Source organism: Porites lutea, chromosome 7 (assembly GCF_958299795.1).
Source record: "Porites lutea chromosome 7, jaPorLute2.1, whole genome shotgun sequence".
NCBI lineage: Eukaryota > Metazoa > Cnidaria > Anthozoa > Scleractinia > Poritidae > Porites > Porites lutea.
The window spans coordinates 27,316,818-27,339,512 of NC_133207.1; the positions used below are offsets into that span (position 1 = coordinate 27,316,818).

General features: G+C 38.9%; 2 protein-coding genes across 2 annotated transcripts; both read left to right on the top strand.

Moving 5' to 3' along the window:
- Nucleotides 1-3,425: 3,425 nt before the first annotated feature.
- Nucleotides 3,426-7,351, top strand: LOC140944704 (uncharacterized). The gene is made up of 4 exons (XM_073393821.1): nucleotides 3,426-3,432; nucleotides 4,049-4,120; nucleotides 4,705-4,911; nucleotides 6,794-7,351. The coding sequence occupies exons 1-4, from the start codon at nucleotides 3,426-3,428 to the stop codon at nucleotides 7,273-7,275; spliced, it is 768 nt and encodes a 255-aa protein (XP_073249922.1). The 3' UTR covers nucleotides 7,276-7,351.
- A 4,429-nt stretch (nucleotides 7,352-11,780) lies between these two features.
- Nucleotides 11,781-17,105, top strand: LOC140944705 (uncharacterized). The gene is made up of 5 exons (XM_073393823.1): nucleotides 11,781-12,022; nucleotides 13,418-13,485; nucleotides 14,625-14,705; nucleotides 15,480-15,686; nucleotides 16,553-17,105. The coding sequence occupies exons 1-5, from the start codon at nucleotides 11,781-11,783 to the stop codon at nucleotides 17,032-17,034; spliced, it is 1,080 nt and encodes a 359-aa protein (XP_073249924.1). The 3' UTR covers nucleotides 17,035-17,105.
- The last annotated feature ends 5,590 nt before the right edge of the window (nucleotides 17,106-22,695 follow it).

The window sequence follows — 22,695 nt, forward strand, 5'->3', positions numbered from 1 at the left end:
ATCAGTTGGGCCTGTTAAGAACGAGATTCAGACATGACTTGACTTTACCCGTCAAGGTCGTTTGGTTCCGCTGTTTATATAATGGCCAGTATAGTGCACTGAGAAGTTTGGTTAGTTTTTTCTTACTTTGTATCAGAACGCCAGTTGTAGTTTTAGCAGCCTCCATGAGTAAATATTGTGTACGAATAATGGAGTTAAACTGATAAACAGTGAAACAGTTGCAATGAATATTCACACGTCCGCCTGGCCGTGCCTTGTTGAGAAACTACTGCGGATTGAGAACCGCTTGGCTGAAATTAACCCCAAAACAACCAATTATACCACTGTGTGTTTAACTAAAGAATCATTAGTGTTTGTGCTAAAAATCTTTTGGGTTCTATGACATGGGCTGGTTTATGAGAATTCGCAATTAGATGTGGTATGTTCGGTTAACCTTTTATAAAATAATTAAGATAGTATGTGCGCTCTGATTGGCCGAGAGGAGTGTTTGCGTGAGGGTATATAAACATGGTTGTGGCGTCAAGATGTTTTGCTTTTCGCGCGCTTATCACGCAAGCACGAATTTGAAAAAGTTTTCGAGTTCAAACTCGACAAGTTTACTCTATTTACCAATTCCTCCGTCGGCTGAAACTTGGAAAATCGTTACAAAGAAGGTGTGTCAATTTATTTTGAATAGCATGTTTTTGCAAAACAAGAACTGATTACGCGTGCAAGACGTCTGTGCAAGACTTTGCAACTGGTAAGAATTTCTCTTTTAATCAGTGCCATAACAAAGAGTTTTGCTTTTTTTTCTCAGGAAAGTTGTTTTATAAAAACGATAGAAAACTTTTTTCCTGTGTTTGCATAGCCTCTTCGTCTCGGGTTTGCATAACTGTCGAGAATTTCTCCCAACCCTTCGAGTGTTTATATCAGGCTATGCAACCACGGAAAACGTTTTCTATTGCTTAAATAGTGTTATACTTGGCCGCTTACTATTAGAGGGAAGCAGAAATTTGAAAAATTAAAAAGCTGATAAAAATACGATAGTTAATTCGTTGATTCAAATACAGAAGTTTTTGATGACCTTTTTCATGGTCCTTCATGGTTTCGTGGAATCCAGTTCTTCAAAACTTCAAGTACTTCCGCTTGCTAGTAGTACTACGTCACAAACGCGAATAAATTCTTGCGTCTTTTTCTGTGCGCAGCGATATCAACAAAGCATCACTAACTTTAATGTGGTAGATATATATCTAGGGATTGTTTCGTTTTTCTTGCCGATTAATTTCAAAAGTTCAAGTATTTTGGAAACGCCATGGGATTTTCAAGGGAATTGACGCCAGTTATGTTACCGTCTCACACCAGCCTGCGCTTCGTGGCTGTGTCGGCGATGCTCTGTGTTGTTTTGATTCATTTGACTGCTGCTGCCAGTCAGTCGTTGTATCGAGGACCAAGGGCAGTCAAAAATACCAATTCTGTTCGTGAATTTGGAAGAAGACTGAAAGTTATGACTGATCTCAGTGTGTGACCGCAGATTTCGAAATACTGGGTAAGGAACAAAAAGAATTCATTGCGACCTCGTAACTGATCAGACTGATGATTAACCTTATCTCATAATTATTTGAATATGAAGTCATAAAGCAATAATATTTCGTTTCATTTTCAGGCTAAACTGATATATTCTACGATGAAGAAAACTTTTGTACAATTTTTTGAATAAAGAGAAAAGTTCAGCTTTCGGCCGGATTTCTCCAGACGGTGCAGTTAAAATATATAGCCAAGCGTATACAAATGTCCAACTGAGTTGTAAATAAATTAATTTCCTTATCTTCGGTCTCAGTGTTAAGTTACCTATTGACGCCGTTAAATCTTTTTTGAAGGCACAACATCAGTACAAGCTTGACAAACAAACGTCTGGAAGAGATAGAGAAAAGGTCTGACATGTGATGAGTAAAACAGCTTTACTCTGTCCTATGCATTTCCTTTTACCTTTTTTTTCCCTACTAGTTTGAGTCCATCATTGCTCTATCCATAATCTCTACTTCAAGGTTTCTTTCGGGTAGAACGCACTCGATCAGATCTATTCGAGACCTCAAAAAAAGAAACCAAAGGCCTAAAACTGTTCCGTTTATTGGTTATCAGGATTCATGGTGAATTCACTCCAAGGCAAAAATATAATCGAATTATTTTGTATCAAAAATCAACTGTAACAACCCCAGTTAATGTTCCCAAACCATAACCCTCACTATGGAAGCAAACAACAGAACCAGAATAATTGTGGGGAAAAGGGTTATGGATGAAGTACTTTAAAAGAGGACTACAGGTCACGTTGTGTCGGGGTTGGTAATCCCCCAGGGTAATGTTTGGAGAGATGAGGGGGTGACAATCCCCCAGCTAGGGTAGCGAATGAGAGGTGACAATCCTCTCTAGGGGGTGATAATCTCCCCAAGTTATGGAGAAGTGAGAACTTTACATTGTAGGAGTCCAATCCCCTGGGTTAAAAATAATAGGAGTCTATGGGGGAAAGGGGTGACCTGTATGGGAGCACTTCATCCCAGACCCATTTGTTTATTAAACCTCACCATTCGCCGGCTAATTGTATCCAAGCAAATGTGAATAAAATCGTTGAATTAAATATGTTTTTAAGTGTTGTTCATTTCAGTATAGTTTTCCTGATCGGCACTGATATCCTTTTTTTGACAATGGAACGAAAAGGGCTCACACAATTATGAAAGAGGTTTTCATCAATCACATCTTCGCCCTCATTTCCTAGCCAACGGCTAAGCATGAAATTATGCATGTCACTCTTTTCTTCTTCGGTGTGCGTGCACATGAAAGCTTACATGATTGGCTGAGCCCAATCACTCGACAGGATAAAATCACGTGGAGGAAGTGTCCCATGACCGGAAGTGAACTGGTTTATTCCTCTGCGTAGGGATTTTAAGGCGGGTCTTTGGTTATCACTTTAACTTAAAATATATAGGTCTATAAATTAGCTTTAAAACGTTGCGAAAGGACTATTCATAAGCCACATTTGTGTTACCATGATGCCCGATCGCAAATACATGGTTTGAATTGGTGCAAATATTATTTCTTGCTGTTGCTTGATGTTCCTTTTGTCCTCATTCAGTTTTCAATTGTTGGTCATCATCTCTCCTTAGGCTTGATGTTCTCCTGAGAATGCATCCTCGGCCAGGAGAATCGCACGGGTCCCTTTTGGCCTACATTCTTGGTTTGTTTTCTCGTTAAACAAGTTAAAAATTATTCCCAGTTAAAAACGAGACATTTTCGCGATCTTCGATAACAAAACTCGCCAATTGATCAATTGATTGATAAGCGACTCCTTTTTTGTGTCCATTGATCGTGGTGAACAAGGAGTCTTAGGTTTTATTTGTACCCCTCCTTTATTATCATATTTTCGTTTAAGTAACACTTAAGAAGGTTTAGAGATGGAAGGTTTGCCGTGAGAGGAAAAAGAAATTTTTAAACAGTGCATGATCTCTTTTCTTTTGATCTGATGATTACCCGCATTTATGGGAAATGATTGTACCCCGGAGACATCGGGACTCTCGAGGTGCGCTGTGACGATCACGGTACGGTTTCATGAAACTAAGGGCGCTTTCCATTTGTTAGAACTGGCCAGCCGGACTTTTAGCGGACCAGTTATTTTGACAATGAAATCGGCTTTTTCCAAGGGTTTTTGCTGAAGAACCATCTCCTTCCTGTACGCTATTTAGGATTTGACTGATCTAGCTGGATAGTTTTGATTAATTGTGAAATTCTCATTACGAAGGGAAGGGTCTTGCCGGTCAGTTCTGACAAATGGAAAGCGCCCTAAGAGAAATCCGATCAGCATAAAAAAGAAAAAGAAAACATTCACTGTCAATGTAACATATTTTGAAGAGTTTTCAAGACTATATTTACGTATCGATGAACAAATACAGGTGGATCTAATTCCTTGAGAAAACTGAGATTTGCATCTGTGGTTAGGAATAATATTGTCGAATAAGTGCATGGCTAATAAGCGATGTGACGTATTTTCAGATGATATGACTGCATGTATGTATTTCAGGACATCATATGCAAAACACCGGAAAGCAACGAGCTGGACCACCCGGCCCCCCTGGGCCAAAAGGATCAAAAGGTACCATTTACTGACAGCTTTAATTACTTGATCACCTAAAGAAAGTCACAATAAAGTGAAAAAAGTGTTAATCAATCTGATTGCGGTGATTATGTGTTTTCTCGTTTCATTGAGTTTGTACCTGTCCTGATACAGTGGTGGATTCAGATCCGTAAGGTAGTGAGGGAAGGGAGCTCTCATCCAGACCCTATACGGGCATCAGTCTCATAAAGTTTGCTCAAACATACAACTCTACTCGAGCGCCACACTTAGTTTGAAATTAATTATCCTCCGGTGTGTTTTATCTACTTGTTCATCTTGATTAATTGTTTGTTTCTCTGTTTGTAACTTGCCTATTTGTTAGTTATTTTATTTACATATTTTTAACGGCCCCCCACGAGAACCTTCATCGTTGGAGGAGGTCGGGTTCCACGGAAGAAGAAGAAGAAGAAGAAACTACACTGACACGCATCGAAAACTAATAATGAGCACCTATGGCCCGTATCAGAAAAGTGCTCAAATTTAATCGGCGGGAATTAAAATTATGGTGAAAAAAAAAATACCCGATAAAGTTGTTGAGTGCTCAGTGGGGTCATTTTCCGTAGGGGACCAGGGAAAACCTGGAACCAACAAGCCGTTTCCAGGCCCTCCTGGTCCTAAAGGAGACCAGGGAGCAGTTGGGAAGACTGGAGTCCAGGGACCACAGGGTGCCAAAGGAGAAAAGGGACAGGATGGAGCTGGGAATTCAGGAGTGAAGTACGTTCGCTGGGGAAGAACCACGTGTCCTAGTGGCGCGCACATAGTTTATAAAGGTAAGGGAATGGTCATACAGATAGTAAGGGTTGTACACTACAGTTGAATGCAAATAGGTTCTTAACTTAAGCAGAAATCGGCAACATTTTGCGCCCGCGAATTATTTGGCGCGCGGTTTCTAATTATCAAGATGGCGGGAATAAAGAAAGCAGTACGTAGGGAAAAACAAGGACTGAAATAACACACTATCAAAGGATCTGAATAAATTTCATTTCTTTTTTGAGGTAGTTGATACAAGGAAGAATGAAAAAGTGGAAATTAGAGTCCAGACTCCTGTCCGAATGATGATTTTAGGAAAAAGAAACAACTTCGTTTCATGCGTGACATTTAAAGTAAAAATAATTTTCAAAAATCAGGGCCCACAGTGCAATTAGCCAGCGATGTTCTGTTGTAACAAGCCAGGCTCTCAGCCAAAAATGGCGATCAAAACAAACTGGAGACAGAAAACGTTTTAAACAGAAAACGTATCACGTTTTAAAGTTTGAACATCGAACGAGAACGAGAAGAAGAGGCAGTATGCGGAAAGAGTAATGGAGATCGAAGAGGGAACGTTCGATCCAGAAGACGACAGCTAGACTTTGTTGACTCAGATCTACAGATCGAAAATATTAGAGCCTGCCCGAATTAATCTTTTTTTCTTAAGAACTTTTTAAAGAATTAGGAATTTAGGAATACGAGATTTTATTCTTTTTAACTTGTTTTCTTTTTAATATTAGAGACGGATAATTCTCTTTTGTAGTGACTTAATTTAAAACTCTGGACTGCCTGCAAGAGTTATTGACCGCATCTAAGCCGCAAGGAATGTATTTGGGAAATCGTTATTGACACGGTGATTGTTTTTTAATGATTTATATAATTCTTAATGTTATATAGTGCTTAATTCTTACTTTCAGTGAGTGGGGTAAATAATAAAAACCGCATGCGGCGTTCAAGTTAAATATATTGCTCGAGACTTTCCCAGCCAAAAAGAGCACTGAACTTTATTAATGAAGTAATGATATAGTAGGCCGCCATAAAAAGGAAGCCAGTTATACTCCAATTGGATTCATTAGGAAACTTTAGCAAAGTCAAAAAATTCAAGCAATGGGTTTTAATAAGCCAAGCATTACTCTGCACGAACTGCACGTGCATGATGACGTGCTCGGATTTCTTTCCTGATGGGATGTTTATTTGAGGTCGTAAACAAGAGCAACGACAAATTAAATTGTCTTTCGGTCTAAACATTGATTGAATTCATTTAACATAGTGACGATTTCGCTGCCGTCGAATCGTAACTGCACGACCCCGGGTGATGCACGACACACATTCGCACAGAAGCGAAAATAATAATTCTTCATGAGACCAAATTACAACTCTTTACACAGAAATCTCATTTTTGTTTCGAAGTTAAAATGATGCCTGTGGAAAATATAAGGAATTTAGATCAGGTGGTACTTGCAACGTTACTTTTCGCGCGCAGTTTGCATGCTGGCTTACAAAGTGGCCAAAGTGGCGGGACCAAGGAAGCAATGGCCGGACCAGGGGCTTTCGAACGGAGCTGTCCTTTTCTATGATGCAGGATTTTCGGCAAAGCTCAGAAGCTGTCGGTTTGTCATAAGCTAGTACAATGATACGGTAACTTACAGGACAAATTTCAGCTCACTAGTCCTCTTCTAAGGTAAGAAATATTCATTCAGGCATACGTCTTTTTCATCCGGACCAAGGACAACATACTGTAGAGTAAATAGCGAGTATATCTATAGCGAGTAATGCCAATATTATTACGCTTGTTACAATTCACCAAACATCCTTTCTGCTCTCTCTTTCCAGACAACTTTATTCTCTATCATTAAACCCTGATGAAAAAAGAATTATACTAGATCGTTTTGCTCGTATTATTAGGTATAATGGGTGGAGAACGGTACGAACACCCTGGTGGTGGAACGAACTACCTTTGCCTTCCACACAGTCCAAAGTATGACAAGTACAAAGATGGCCATCAGCAAGCTGGATACGTGTACGGCACTGAATATCAAGTGAATCTCTACAACGGAGACCCTTTTAAGAGAAATCTTCACGATCATGATGCGCCGTGCGTTGTCTGCTTCGTCAAGTCACGTGGTTCAATGCTGATGATGCCTGCTAGGAATGACTGCCCATCTGGATGGACCGAGGAGTATCATGGGTACTTGATGACTAACCGTTATAACCGCAAGCATTCAAGTGACTTCATTTGTGTTGACGGGGACCCTGAGTCTGTTCCTGGTAGCCATGCTAACAAGGATGGTGCTTTGCTGTACGCTGTGGAAGGTGTTTGTGGCTCACTCCCATGTCTTCCTTATGTCAGCGGTCGAGAGTTGACATGCGCAGTGTGTACCAAGTGATGAGGGGCTTACAATGAGCTGCAACGTCAAAAAAATGATAATTTGATTTGAAATATCATAATAAGCCATCAAGTTAAAAAAAAACCTAAAGGAAAGTCCATTGTAGCATAACACGAGCTACATGTACAAGAGTAAAAACAATAAAAATAAAAGATAATCAGTCAGAAGGAACAATATGCTACTTTACTCGGAATCTTCAAGCTCGTAAATCCTTTTACCTTGTCCGAAATCATGGAAGAAAAGCATTTCAAAATACCTTGAAGCTTATGCGCAGCAAATTATAGATTTTTTTATAGTACATCAATGAACGCATATTCGTTATTGAATACACCACAGATATTGCTATTATGCAGCCACCCAAAGTGCAGTGTCTTTCAATTTCGGCTATTTTGAGTACTCCGAGCCTTTGGTAAGAAAATAGTCAAGTATCTATTTAATTCAACTGGGCATTTTCTTCCCTCTTTCTTGCCGAGAAATTCTGTAGAGAAGTTGAACGTTGATTGACCATAAGATGATATTGCACACTTGCGTACGTTATCTGGGTCACAGGACACCCAATGTAATTATCTACATCACTGTTTCGACCTGACAACAGGAAATTGTTTAGAATAAGATCGTTAAGCTGTTAGCAAAGACACATTGCTCGCGTTTAAAGTTTAAAACGGTATAAGTTCTTTTTCAGCTTCAAGACAGTGAACCCAGAGTCGTCTCTATGAAGATAACAAAAACTCTAAATGAAAATCTGGCTGTCACATTTGTAATCGTAATTTAAGCAATTGCAATAGACCTTTTTACCGATACGGCGGCCATATTGAATTAATTCGATTTAAGGAGTATTATAGGATGCCCAGGGGGCATGAGTGCATTTTGTTTGTATTTTCCAGCGCTTTTCGGGACATTTTTTCTTAAGGTTTTCTTAGAATGAGATTGTAATGGGAAAAAAGATCCATGTGCCGTGTTTGGATGTAACAATGATCGTCTTTTTTTAGTTTAGTTTTAGAAATATGGTCTTTCAATGCATATTTCTCGGGAAAAAGCCGATCATTATTACATCCAAATACGGCAGAAGGATATTTTTTCCCATTACAATCTTATTCTGAGAAAACTTTACGAAAACATGTCCCGAAAAGCGCTCGAAAATACAAACGACATGTGCTCATGACCCCTGGGCATCCTATAATACTCGTTAAATCGAATTAATTCAATATGGCCGCCGTATCGCTAAAAAGGTCTATTTAACCCGATAAAATTTCGGACTAACCGAACGCGATTAAAACCCATGAACTATGAAAATCCATACATTGGGAGCAGGGCAATTTGTTGAGTTCACCTTACCCGCGAAAATTCACATCATCTTCACTGCACAACAGAAACTGTCTCGTCATTAATAATGATAATAAAGCGATTTACAATTAGATTCGAAAATGTATCTAAAAATTAAAGTCACACACTGTCTGTCTTTTCATTGGCTAAGAGTCTACATCTTTAATTTTGGAAATCAGCACAACCTACAGGTAAGTAAGTTATCTCAGTGCTGGCAGATGACTGACTTGACGTCTGTAAACATTTTGTAAACGTATTGACATTCCACATAATATCTTGACTCCGAGAAAACCGCACGTGCTTAATTGGTAGGGCAAGCATTCTGTCAATTCTAACTGAATTCAGTTCAGTGAAACAGTCACTAAGGAATCACTAACGCAAACAAGGCCTGGTACCTAGCTAGCTAAGGGACTGTGCAATAATTATCAGGAGGGGGGCTGAAAAACTAGAGTTATCTAGCAAAAACTTAAACAATACCCCCCCTCCAAAACAAAACAAAATTAGTTCTAACCCCCCCTCTGTTATGTTGAAAATAACGTCGCACCCCGCCCACCACACTGGTAAACTCAAAACTGGACTGAGCTGCCATCACAGCTTCAATAATGACAAACGTTATTATGTAACATCTAGTATCGAGAAGGATGTTGATCGCTTGATTGAAGATTTAGACAAAGCATTTGCTAAGTACCGGGGTGCTTACCACATTGGCTCAAAATCTGAAATTTTTGAAGCCAGAAAGAGAAAGGAGCAAAGAAAAAAAATCAAAGAACAAGAGATTGAACGCTTCAAATAACAGACGAAAAAGAGCTTGCATTATATTTAGATCCTTGGGAGGAGAGCCTGTTGAACTTTGTTATGAGCCACATATATATGGAATTCAGCAAATCGATTCAGTCGATGAAGAAACATTACTTTTATTCACATCAAAAACGGACAAAGCTTGTCTACGAGATCTGTTTGATTCCCATTATTTTATGGGGGAAGCTGAAAAACAAGTTCATGATTTTTGCTTTACATAGGATCAGCTCAATTAATAAGAAAACGGGTTAAAATTGATCAGTTGTGAATTTGCTTTTCATTTTGATGGAATATTTTCAATAATCGTTAAACAGCTGATCGTGTTGATATTTGTTACAGTCTATCATGATGCCTGTATTGAGAATCTTTTATTGCGTTTAATTTTATTTACATTTCGAATAAAACTTAAGGCCCCCCCACTGTCAAATGAATGATTTTACTTTGAGCCCCCCCTATCTTGGCAGCAATTTTATGTAATGCCCCCCCTTTAGTTTTTCAGCCCCCCCTCCTGATAATTATTGCACAGTCCCTAAAGAACTGCACAAACAAAAGGATTCAGCTGTCCCAATAGCTTTTTTCTTCGCCAGTGTGCCCCTTAAGCGGTTTAATAGCCTTAATTAATTGAATAATATTGAACTTTCTTAACAGTTACTTTCAAAGAAGAGAAAACAGTTTTGATTTCGACCATTATTAATAATACATGTAATTAGCCTCGTCCGGGGCTTCCCCTGGCCGGGGCGGCGAAAAGCCCTGGGGATGAGAGTTTCATACGCATGTGAATTACATTTTTCACTATACTTGAAGCCTGAAAAAGGTACTCCCTTCCGCCGGAGTCTTTCCGCATAAGCCATTAAAGGATGTACTCCCGAGGCACCGGGTGTCCCCCCATATAAAGCGCTTTGGTCAATTTGTGGAGTTAGCGCTATATAAATTATGTTATGTTATGTTATGTCATATATGTGCGTTACGACCAGTCATCAGGACAACTGTAGTTTGAAACAACAAGAACTCTTGGGTGAGCTGAATAAAAGTAAAATTTGTTTTCTTTTTCATAGAGTATTCGGCCATGAATACGAATTTGCCATCTCGCTGCATATAAAAACTATGTTTAAATTGATTTACGGAAACAAGTTGCAGTATATTGTACCCACGGGACCTACAGATGGGTGCGCAGATGGTTGAGGGCAATGGACCGACTATAATGCTTGTTCTAAGTCCCGCCTCCGCGCACCCTTTATAAGACTATAACAGTCTTGCGCTTTGAGTCAGTTCAGACATTCGAATGTTAGTTGACTTGGCCCTCTTCTAAGTTTTCTCTCTTGAGGTTGGCCAGTTTTTCTCTCCCTGCTACAAAAAAGCACAATACGTACTGGAATGAATTCGCGCCAAAACTGATTTATCTAAAGAGACACTTCAGTTTGACTTTTTAATCTCGCCAAAGAGTCGATCTATACTGAATGATTATTTTTAGAAACCGTTTTGGCTGTTATTGGTTCTCGGCTCCGATCTGAAGGTTTTTTTCCCAGGTTTTGTGATTTATTCACTCGACATAAACCTGCTTTTGAAAAAGTTCCAACTGACGGTAGACTCAGCTTCGGACCTTCACATGTTTTATGTGCTAACTTGGTTTGTAAAACCGTTAAGTCGATCTCAGTTAAATTATCATAATACTGTAGAATTAAAAGTGATCTCCCAGAGAGTGGGAAAGAATTCTTTAAAAGAAACTTTGTCTGCTTTGTACTTTTAGTGGCTGTCCTGGCAAGTGTATTAGATCCTTAGGCGTAGATCTTAAGTTTATTAAGTTAAATGAGTGTCTGTCATGAGTAATGACAGAATTACTTTGCTCTTTTGCCGTAGTAGCAGTCGTTTGCATAATCAGTTTGAATTGTTATTAAATCAATTGAAAAGCAAAGTATCCATGTTTACTTTGAGAAACCCGCAAAATTTTAGCTTATTCTGGCATGTAATAAATGGAACAAATTTGAAGAGTTATAAAACTAACTTGACTTATTTTGATTAACTACCTTTCTTTTTCGGTTGTTTTCTTAAAAGTTAAAGGCGATGGGGTATTTATTTTATGAAAGAAGCTCGTAACAGTTCATACTCTTACTTCCGCTTGGAGACAGGATCTACTAAGCAGTGTGATACTCAAGGATCTTGACATTGCTCCCTTTGACTTCCGCGGCACAATGTTGCTACGTCACAAACGAGAATAAATTCTCGATTCTTATCAGTGTTTCACCCTCTGATTTCGACGTGACTTACTCTTGATAACAATTTTCTTTAAAGTGCGCTGTCCGAGGCAGTACTTTAAAAAAGAGAAGACGCTCATACGCTATTTGCGATCGATGAAATTATCCGCTGTCGGTACGTATCGTAGGGGGATGCGTTTACAGGCTCTAAAGCTGGCGATGTTCTGTGCTATTGCTACTCACGTATCCGCCAAGTATGAAACTCGGTCGCCTGAAGGACGAGTCGCAAATCCTAACCCCAATCGAGTATCTGCTGATGAAGCTGAAATACGCGAAAAACGTTCTTTGTTGAGCCGAGGACGAAAAGCAGCAAAGAAAAACGCGACTTTTAACTTGTCGGACATCGAAAAACGACTGAGAGACGTAGAGGAAAGGTACGTTTTATTTTCTTCACTGAAAAATCCTTACTCTATTCAGCTCAGGAAACTGCTATGAAAAATCCGAAGGTAACTCGAATTAAAGTTTTCTAGTTGCAGTTTGCAAGAAGATGAAATTTTTTATCCAGTGACATTAGGAAAGAAAATTACAAAGAAAAAATAGATCTATAACCAATGTGAATCTAGTTTATCAAGAGAATTTTCTCGCAGTATGTATACAGCAGCCAGTATTTTAAGCGTAGAAATGCACATTAAAACAAACCAGGATAATTGACAACGACTTTAAAAACCTGTAACAGTAATCTTAATGACGATTTTCGTCAGTACTCAATGGAGTGGTGCTCCTTTATATATGAAAGCGGTGTACCGCATGACAGGCCGCCTTGCGGTTGAGAATCCTTCAGTCCCAAAACATTTAATTCAGAAAATTTCCTTGTCTTGTGCAAACGTCATCTTTTGGTTCTAACTTTAGCCTTAAACCGAGCCTATCAACTCTCTAATATTTTTTAAACCTAGAAACAGCAGGGGCACCCAACGACAATTTTCGGAAAAATATCTGTTCTGAAGACGATTTGAGATCTAGAATTTTCGGAACATTTGTTGTAAAATTTCTTGCTTGCCTGCCTCTCCTAGGATTTTCGAGCACCTAAAAAATGGTATAATTGCCTACCTTTAAAGGATTTTTACCCCCAAAAAGTCACCTAGAATTTTCGGGAGCCTTTTTTCTGGCTGAAATTTTCGAAAAGGTAAGTTTTGATTTCTATAATTTTCGGATCACTAGACTTTCAGCTAAATCCGAAGAGATGAAAAATTTTTAGGGGATAAAAATATGCCTGTATCTACCGTTTAAATACTAAAATACGTTTAACAATTCTGTTTTTAAGCGGTTTTGAACTATATTCTCGTTGGGTGCCCCTGAAACAGCCTTCCTTATGAAACTCTATATAATTGCTGTGAAACCGTCCAAAAGCGAAAATCGTCGCATTTAAATTTTGTGGAGGTAGACGGTAACTAACCTCGTTTGAAGATACATTGAATCATACTTTTAGAAATATTACAAGCTCTTTAAGGTCAAAGTTTGAGAAAAAGTCATCTTGCATCAGTAAGCTTTTAGCAGCTGGAACAGGCAAATTTACTCAAGTGAATGGGAAACCATATTTCAATTAATTTAGCACGAAAACATCTTATTTACCCAAGGCAAAAACGTTAAATTTTTTTCTGTCACCCAAGCATAACAACTCGAACAGCACAACTCTGTTCAAGAGATTTACTCACTGCAGATGAATTAATTAAATTCGATCAAAATTTAGTGTCAGAATTGGTGCAAAAAATTATCAGTTAAGCCAGAAATTTGTTATGTCACGCTAATTATTGATCGTCATCTTTCTGCAGCCTTGATGTTTTACTGCGCATGCGTCCTCCACCAAAGGAATCGTACGGGCTAGTGGCCTACCTTCTTGGTTTGTACTCTAATTCAGTAGAGTTCTCTAACTTGTAAAAACAATAATATTTTCCACTTACGCTGAATAATTAAGTCTGGAAATCTCAAAAGCGAGACTGCATGATTTGTGGTCTTCATCAATGAAAAAGGAACCTTCAGACGTTTATAGGTCATAGCCATTTGCTGCTCAGTAATTATCTGATTTACATTTACTGAGAAATACGTAGGAAAGATAAGCCGTGATAGAATAAAGGGTATTATAAACAAAACGTATTTCATCCTTTTACTCTGATCATTACAGTTGGCAATGTACAGTATAAAAACCTGCGAGTAAGTACCTGGTTTTTAAGAACGCGTCAGGCTAACATTTGCCAGTATCATATATAGGCCCCTTCTATACAAGAACCTGTTTAGCTTAAAATTTGAAGCAGGTTCATATTATGTTTTGAAAGAGGACTCAAAATTCATGTAGTCGGTGCTTCAGTTCTTCTTCTGGTCATTTTTACATAATACTTACTTGGTTAGCAGATTATTTTTTATATAAGGAATAAGCTGAACACAAGTAAATACTCTTAGCTATAATGCTTTTTTTTTTTTTTTTTTTTTTAAATAAGAACCTTAACAGCCTAAATTTATTTTTTTGGGCTAATTACCATTTATATAAGAACCTGAGTTGGGCTAACTTGGAAAAATGCAAGTTCTTACTTGAGAGTTTTTACTGTACTTTACCTTTAGTTTAAGATATATGACTGAAAACAGTTATTTCTTTTATATTATTTGAGCCACTGAAGTTGAGAATTGTTGTCTCATAAACTGGCAGACGATCATCTCCACCAACAGAAATGGCAGACGTTAGACTATATCAAATTCTTAAGCTTTCTCGTGATGCGATTCTCAAAAGTGCAACAAAAAAAATAGCTTCACGTATTGTTGAACATATATTGTAGAACAAGTGATTGTAGCCTGAGCATCAAGCGTTTCTGGGGAAAGGGGGAAAGATGGAAGCGAAAAAGGGAGAGAGCTTTTTAAAGTGATTGTTGTAGCCGGAACACTGAACTTGAATTAGAGCTAATTAAAGAGAAAATTGCCATCAACTCTACACAATAAGCGGGTAGATTGGTTCCACTTGTTGATGATATAGTCGCGTACTTATTTTAGGACAGCAAATGCAAAATACTGGAAAGGGACGAACTGGACCAGCCGGCCCCCCTGGAAAACAAGGACCACCTGGACCGAAAGGTACAATTAATTGAAGCCATTCGCACGATGACTTAAAGAAAGTGGCGATAAAATAATTTTTCCCTTCATTGATAGCCAGGAAGAATGAGAGAAAAAGGGATCGAATACTCGAGATCTAATCTAAGTTATTCAACTCAGTCACTTACTTCAAGATGGACAATAAAAACAACTTACCGTTTTTGAGAGCTCGTGTCTATCCGACACACGTAATCTAAGTTTAATAAGGTTAGAAGTAAATCCACTATGATAATGAAAAACGGTTCGTTTTACTTGTCATTTCCTTATCATGAGAAGAAGAATTCTGCTACTTAAATTTTTTTATTTCATTCGCCCCACGTAAGAGAATCTAAGAGAGTCTTGCATTCTGGATTCCACCCCATGGATTCAAGATTCCAGCTATGGATTCCGAGCTCTCTGTCAGGGGCACTTGGATTCTCAATTCCAATTTTTCTGAGCTGTATTCCGGATTCCAAAGCCCAGGATTCCGGATCTCACCAGCAAAAATTTCGCAGATTCCGGAGTCCGGATTCCCTTAACATAGGACAAATTTCATGATTTCCTCTTTTCTTTATTAAGTAATTTTAAAACAAACATTCAACCGCCTCCTGACGGCATCATCGGAAATCAAATGTAAGTGGTAATTTCCAAAACCAAATAAAGCTCATGATCATGATGAGCTCGATGAATCACAAGGCTGTGCTACTTTGAAGAGCAAAAAATTGCTAGTAAGCAATTAAGTTGCAGAGTGCTAAGGGTCATTTTTAACTGTCATAGGGGATCCGGGAAAACCTGGAACCAACAAGCCATTTCCAGGCCCTCCTGGTCCTAAAGGAGACCAGGGAGCGGTTGGGAAGACTGGAACACAGGGACCACAGGGTGCCAAAGGAGAAAAGGGACAGGATGGAGTTGGGAATTCAGGAGTGAAGTACGTTCGCTGGGGAAGAACCACATGTCCTACTGGGGTGCAGATAGTTTACAAAGGTAAGAAAATGAGAGCTTTGTGAATAATTACCGCCCAATTAGTTTAAAAACTGGTAAGGCCATGGCTGGTGAATTATTCCACAAAGGTGTGTTCTTAAACTTCTTAGCACGATCTTCTCCTTGAAGTAAATGTCACATTTTTGTGTTGCCGCCTCAGGCATGTTATATATTCCAAATCCTTTTGAAAATGATTCGAAAGGAACGTCGATTGAATTATCTTTCAACAAATTATGCTCCATTCACACCAACAATATGTTTAGTTACACTAGGTTTAAAAAAAAAATTAAAAACAGTAACGGAAAATTTAAACAAAGGCTTTTGCACAGAATCCAAGTGAAATTTAAAACATGCTACAAAACTGCACTAAATCTGCCTTCATTAAAAGTCAAAGAGTACTGACCATAAGCAGCTTTTATGGAAATAACCGAATTTAATCCTTGTTTAGCTAAACACCTTTTTTTAAAACATGTTTAAGCTTGAGTGTGAATGTGATTTAAGTTTCAATTTAGGTTGATTACTTACTGTATGATTACGGCTACAAACAAGACGAAACAAAGTAAAGCCAGGGACATTTAGCATGACAGCAGACTCTGGGTGTGACCAAAACACTCAGTGGATCACGATTTTTTAGGTACAGTCAAACCCTTTCTAAGATTTGCTTAATACGGACACCTCTATATTAAGGACAGTTTGCTTTGTCCCTGGGGAAAGAAAACTCTTAGTAAACTTTTTCTAAATTAAACCCGCATACATGGACACTTTCCATGGCGCCTTCAGTCTCTGTAGTAACGGGGTTTGACTATAATCTAGTCAGCTCCTATCAAAAATCTTTTTATAGTCTCAAATTAATTTGTTGTTCACATCAGGTATAATGGGTGGAGAGTACTACAGTCACCCTGGTGGTGGAGCAAGTTATCTCTGCCTTCCACAAAATCCAAAATATGACAAGTACAAGGATAGCCATCAGGCCGTTGGATACGTGTACGGCACTGAATATAAAGTGAATGATTACAACGGAGACCCTTTTAAGAGAAATCTTCACAACCATAATGCGCCATGCGTCGTCTGCTTCGTCAGGTCACGTGGTTCAATGCTGATGATGCCGGCTAGCAATGATTGCCCATCTGGATGGATCAAGGAGTATCATGGGTACCTGATGACTGCTTATCATAACCACAAGCATTCAAGCGACTTCATTTGTGTTGATGGGGATCCAGAGTATGTTCCTGGTAGCCATGCCAACAAAAACGGTGCCTTGCTGTACGCTGTGGAAGGAGATTGCGGCTCACTCCCATGTCCTCCTTATACCGGCGGTCGAGAGTTGACATGCGCTGTGTGTACCAAGTGATGAGTAGTGGCTACCAGTGCTAACAATGAGCTACAAAAGATATTAAATGGTGATTTGATTTAGGTCTCATAATTTGCCTTTAAAAACAATACCTATATAAACCTGTTGTAACTTAACACGAACTGTAAGTAAAAATAATAAACATATGGTGTGATCATTCATAAACATCAATTTGCTAGCTTACTTCGTGTAGCCCTTTTGACCTCGTTCACAATTGAAGGGGATTCTTTTTAAATGCTTTTCACCGACACCCGGAAAAAATCATCCAGCTAAAGATAAGAACATCAACGAAGGCATACTTGTTTAATGTACTCGAAACAATCGCTATAATTAGGGCTCTGGAAGTTCAACGCCTTCCATTTCCATTTGGAAATATAGTGCGGTAACTTAAAGTGAGTTTTCCACTTAAATGCGTCCGATAAGCCTGAAAATCACCCTAAGGAAGATCAAGGAGATTAAAATAGAGAGCGAGGATATAGAAAGGAGGGAGCCAGGGACGGCAGAGCCGGGGGGTTGAGGGGGCTTTGCCCCCCCCCCCTCCCTGGAAAAGTTTTTTTTTTGGTAACTTTCAATGCATAGCACTACTTCCGTTAACGTTAATTCGATTGATACTCACTAGTTATTCGAGAACACAAGTGAAATACATAAAGGTATTCACTAGATGAAACGAAGCCGTCGAAGTACCTGTCATTTCACAAGTTATCCAGACTGAGTTTTTTAAATGAAACATCTCATGGAGAATGTTGAAAATTCCATCTCCGAGCCTTTAAATTCCAAAAGTTTCTGGGGGATGATATGCCACCGTTTTCGAGCACCCCCCCCCCCCCTCCCCCTTCGCGCCTCACCTTGTCAGTTTAAAATACACTCCGCCGTCCTTGGGGACAAGAAAAAAAAAGCCAGTGATGCACTGATAAGTTATGAAGGACGTTTGAGCTCTATTTTAGCGCATTCATCTTTTCATAAATCTTGACAGATCTATATGGTAGTAATGAGGGAGAGGGGTCTGGAAGGGAGATTATGAAAAACAATCTAAACAGTAAATCTGCATTAAAAGCTGGCCTTAATCTTTGGATAACTAAAAATTTACAGTGATAATCAGGTCAGCTGGTAACTGGTAAAAATATCATGTTTGAAACGTAGCCAGCTTACATCAGTTTTGTTTGGCAGTGAAGTGTTCGAAATTCGGTACTCACAGCCTTGTTTCAGTCGTCCTTGGAAGCGAGATGGGATGTGACGTCACCCGTCAAGTTTGTCAGGAGAATTTCGGTTCCAAGACTCCTCCGCTCGCTCGTTAGAATTTGTCTGAGCACCATGCTACTGTTAAGAGGAAAAAGGCATGAGGCTAGTTGTTCAGATATAATGATCAGTGAAAAAATGCAAGTAAAAGGGAAACTTCATCACGTGGTACCTATTGACGTCTTGCCGTTTGTTGTAAACACTAGGCTCTCTGTTACGGAAGATACCGGCAATCGGGTGGTGATTTCTCTTAAAAGAACACGATGAATGTCAACCTCAGTAAACCAACCTTTAAAGATTTGTGGGGATAATCTTTAGGTAAATGCCGCTCAGAGAACTAAAAATTGAATTGGCTACAAAAAGTAATCATTCCTCGAGGACATAGATATCATTGTTGGCGAACGCTTCACGTGTGTTTGTAACAAAATAGCGGATATCTTAGGTTGAGTCTTACCTAACTTTATATTATTATTTGCCCCTTTCCTCAAGAACTCATTGAGGGTACTTTAACAACTACAAGCTATCGAAACCTCAACAGGAAAACTGTTAGAAAGATTAAAAAATCGATAATGAATTTCCATGATCTATGCTTTTGTCACTATTCACAACACTCATAATGATATGCGAGGTTAAAATAATTCAATAATGGGTTCTTTCATGGCTAGTCTAGCGGTCTCACGTGCGATTACGTAATTACCGATAATAAATTCTGGTTTGGCGCGAAAATAGACCATTCTTGCTCAGTTTTTCAGCGGAGCCGCGAAGAGGTGGACGGCCCACCCAGTCCCGCCCAAAAATCGCGTGAGTCGTATCTTGAACTCTTCCTAAGCCAAGCTGTCCCAGCTTGGCTTAGTCCGCTGATCAATCTTTTTTCCCATACCTTATTAGAACTGAGCATGAATATGAATGTATGTGAATAGAATACTATTTTCCCTGGAAAGAGAGACAGAGAACAACAAATTGCGCTATCATTACCTCATTTCCATCGTCCATACTCTCTCGACCAGTCAGCGCGCAAAAAAAAGTGCTTGTTATCAGGTAAAAAAAATTGTGTTTGGCGCTTTGTTAACCAACAGAAGATAAGATATTTCAATTTACTTGGCCTAGCTTTTAGGTTTATGAGGCATTATACCTGATTATTTGTTTGTTTGGCTTTTGTCACTATTTTGTCGTAAACAGGATAATCGCATTTTGATTTAAATACCCTGCGAGCGATGATTTCTTTTCGACATGCATGTGCTAAGTCGTTTTCGTGGCTGAATGAGGGTATGATTTTAAAAAGTTGATAAAAAAGTAATAATAATAAAGTTAATAAAGCTAATCTTGAAAGATTTGAAAGACAGAATTGATCAAACTAAAACATGCACTCATACACAAACTAATTTACCACGCTCTAACGAGTTACAAACAACACGAAAAATGAAGCAAAGTTCGTTAATCACTGCTTACTGAATTCTTTAGAAATATCCTTCATGGTAAAAGCGGTTTTAAGTGGGTCCCTGGTGAAAAAGAAAGTAAACTTTACATCCAAGGATGTCAAATCTCTGAACACATTGTTCGTTCTTGGGAGCCTGAAATCCTCCATGCGTAAGCAATTACTGCAAGTGTGGATATCTGCTTTTGTAAAGCCAACAACTCCCAACATTGTTGGATGTTACATGTTGCGTCCGTTTGCACACAGTGTTGCATGTTGTTGCGCGCTGTTGGGCTGTTGTTGCGCAAAGTTTGAAACCGGGCGGTCAAACTTTTAGCTACGTGCAAACGGAGCAACAATTCTTAACATTGTTGGGTAAACAACGTTGGGAGTTGTTGCGTCCATTAATTGCACTTAGCTTAAGACCCGTCAAGGTTAATTGAGGACATTCAGTAATTTGACTTACTAGGCATTCACATATACGACTGAATTTAGTTTAGTACTGTAGGAAGTAATAAAAATCAACACATTCAAAGCGATTCTTTTTTCTTGCGGGTTTGTATGTGGCGCTTTTTTGCTTGAGACCTAGGACTGTGAACTATACTGTGTCTAAGTTATGATTTTCAGCAGTCTTCATTATTAAACGGCTAAAGCATTTTATCAAAATACTACGTGCATCAGTAATCGTTCACTAATTTTTCGTTATTATAATTTGTATTTGCGTGATTCAAGCCACTGGTATTCTGATTACGCTCTAATAAGTAAGTATGTTTGTGTGCGCATGAGGTGGTTTAAACATAAATTCCTGATTGAACCACGGCGAGGATTTTTTTGGAATCAATAAACCCCGAACACAAACATCGATAACAAGAAAATGCCTTACAGAGAAAATAAATGTAAGACAAGTTTGAGTTCCGTTGTATAGTTTTATAGGGCCGACAATTCTACAGAAAATTCTACTTTTTCACCTGCAAAATCTCTCGTCACTTTCAGCGTGCCATTAAATTACAATTTTAACAAAATTGATGTTTGTTATATTCGTTTACGTACAAGCACTGAATTCATTTTCCGCAATCTTGCACCTGTTACGATAGAAAGAACATCACGTAGGAGTGGGTTAGAGAAAAGCAACAGAAATCAGTAGCCTGCAAGGCGGGCGCCACTTAGTTTTTTGGTTAGTTTTAACATAGCGCGTGAGAGGAACAAGCGAAAGGGCAGAGTAAGCCTCCTCTCATTTTCACCCTTTGTGAGGGTGTGCCCTCGAAATTTCTCCCTTCGCCCTGAACGCTGGCTTATAGTAGAGCGGGAGAGAGAGATAATGAAAGCCGGAAAACATCAAAGATGAAAACAATATAATGTTGCTACGTTTTGTGTTGGGAGCTCACTGACCGTGCCGGCACAGTCCATTGAATTTTGGTCACAAATTGTGACTGAATACTGACTCGAGATGAATAAGAAATTTTTGTTGGTCAGTAATTTCAAAATAATATAATCTAATGCTATTAGAGTTCAAAAAAAGGAAAACAACCACCAGAGGAACAACAAACGCAATGTTTATTTGTGCTCAGGAAACAAAACTACTAAGAGAAAAAAAGCAAAGTAGTCTAAAATTTATTTCTTGCCGATAAGGACTGAACACGGCTACAGGTTAGAATGGGAGTGATGCTAATCTCGCTGTATAAACGCATTACGGAATGAGGTCCGACGGCGATGATAACTGTACTATTTAACTATGCTCATACTTCAGTCTTAGCCTCCCACGTAGACGTTCCTAACACTTCGTTATGCGTTTCTTCTTTCTTTTGATGTGATTAGGAACGAGCAACGAAGCACAAAGAACGTTGGCGTCGCTCATCATAGACGATCTCTGCACGCAATGAGAAAGGTGTTGGCTTAACAATACTTAACAGTACCATTAAATAACAAAAGAATAACAAAATGAAATATTTGCTACATGCCTCTTTCTTTTAACCATCGTGAATTAATTTTCCGCAACTCTGCACCTCACCTAATATATAGGGAGAACATTACTTGTAAAGATCACTTAACAACAGCACGGAAAGCAACGGGAAGAGGCTCTGGTCAATCTTAATTTGCAACGATGAAATTGTCCACCGTGGTTACATGCCGCCGCACAGGGTTCCGTTTATCAGTCGTATTGCTGATGTTGTGTGCTAGTGTTTCTCACATTTCCGCCAAAGATGAAGCTGGGGTTGAAAGACGATTCGAAGATCCCAACCTCAATCGAGTGTCTGCTGATGAAGGTGAAATACGCGAAAGAACCCACCCTTTTATGTTGAACCAAGGACAGAAATCAGAAATCGAAAAAAGACTAAACGCATTAGAGAAAAGGTACGTTTTATTCTGTTTCCTGGCTTACTGAATAGATCCTTGATCCAGGAGTCCTTGCCAAGGCTCCTGTTCTTCTCCGTCATGGTAAGTCAACTGGTAACAAAGTAGCTACAAAGTATCACGAGTGAAGGTTTTGATACGGTTTAATTGTTTAATTCTTTTTTTTTTTATCAGCGTTTGCAAGATGATCAAATTCTATAATGATGGGTTACAGTTGATTTTCTCAGGAGGAAAATAAGTAACTGCAGAAATTAGATGATTTATCTCGACGTGAATCTATAATTTCCATGTCGAGTAACCTGCCGGTTCGACATCCGTGTCTTTTCAGTGTAATAAGAAATTGACTGAAGTATCACCTTTAAAACAAACCATTCTCTCCCGATACTACTAATTTTCCCCCAAAATGGTTGAAAGCTCTCGAAAAATATTTAACTGTTCGGAAAAGAGTTTTGTAAGACTGTGCTGACTTAGCAGCTGCAGATTTGCATTTAGGTTTCGAGGTTGATATCCTTGTAAAAAAAACACTTTTTTTTTCTTGTTGTCAACGAGCCAGCAGAGCGAAGACGCGAGAGGCTGGCCCGGAGGCGGTAGAGAATACTGCCGCACAAAGGTTCGCAACTCGTTTTATATAAGTTAATTCAGTCCAGGTGTAAATATAT

What these genes read in the sequence shown, in the direction of transcription:
- LOC140944704 (XM_073393821.1), top strand. An exon ending in TGGGCCAAAAGGATCAAAAG is followed by an intron (nt 4,121 to 4,704) that starts GTACCATTTACT and finishes CATTTTCCGTAG; the next exon opens with GGGACCAGGGAAAACCTGGA. An exon ending in CGCGCACATAGTTTATAAAG is followed by an intron (nt 4,912 to 6,793) that starts GTAAGGGAATGG and finishes TCGTATTATTAG; the next exon opens with GTATAATGGGTGGAGAACGG.
- LOC140944705 (XM_073393823.1), top strand. Translation starts at nt 11,781, where the DNA reads ATGCGTTTACAGGCTCTAAAGCTGGCGATGTTCTGTGCTATTGCTACT. An exon ending in AGGACCACCTGGACCGAAAG is followed by an intron (nt 14,706 to 15,479) that starts GTACAATTAATT and finishes TAACTGTCATAG; the next exon opens with GGGATCCGGGAAAACCTGGA. An exon ending in GGTGCAGATAGTTTACAAAG is followed by an intron (nt 15,687 to 16,552) that starts GTAAGAAAATGA and finishes TGTTCACATCAG; the next exon opens with GTATAATGGGTGGAGAGTAC.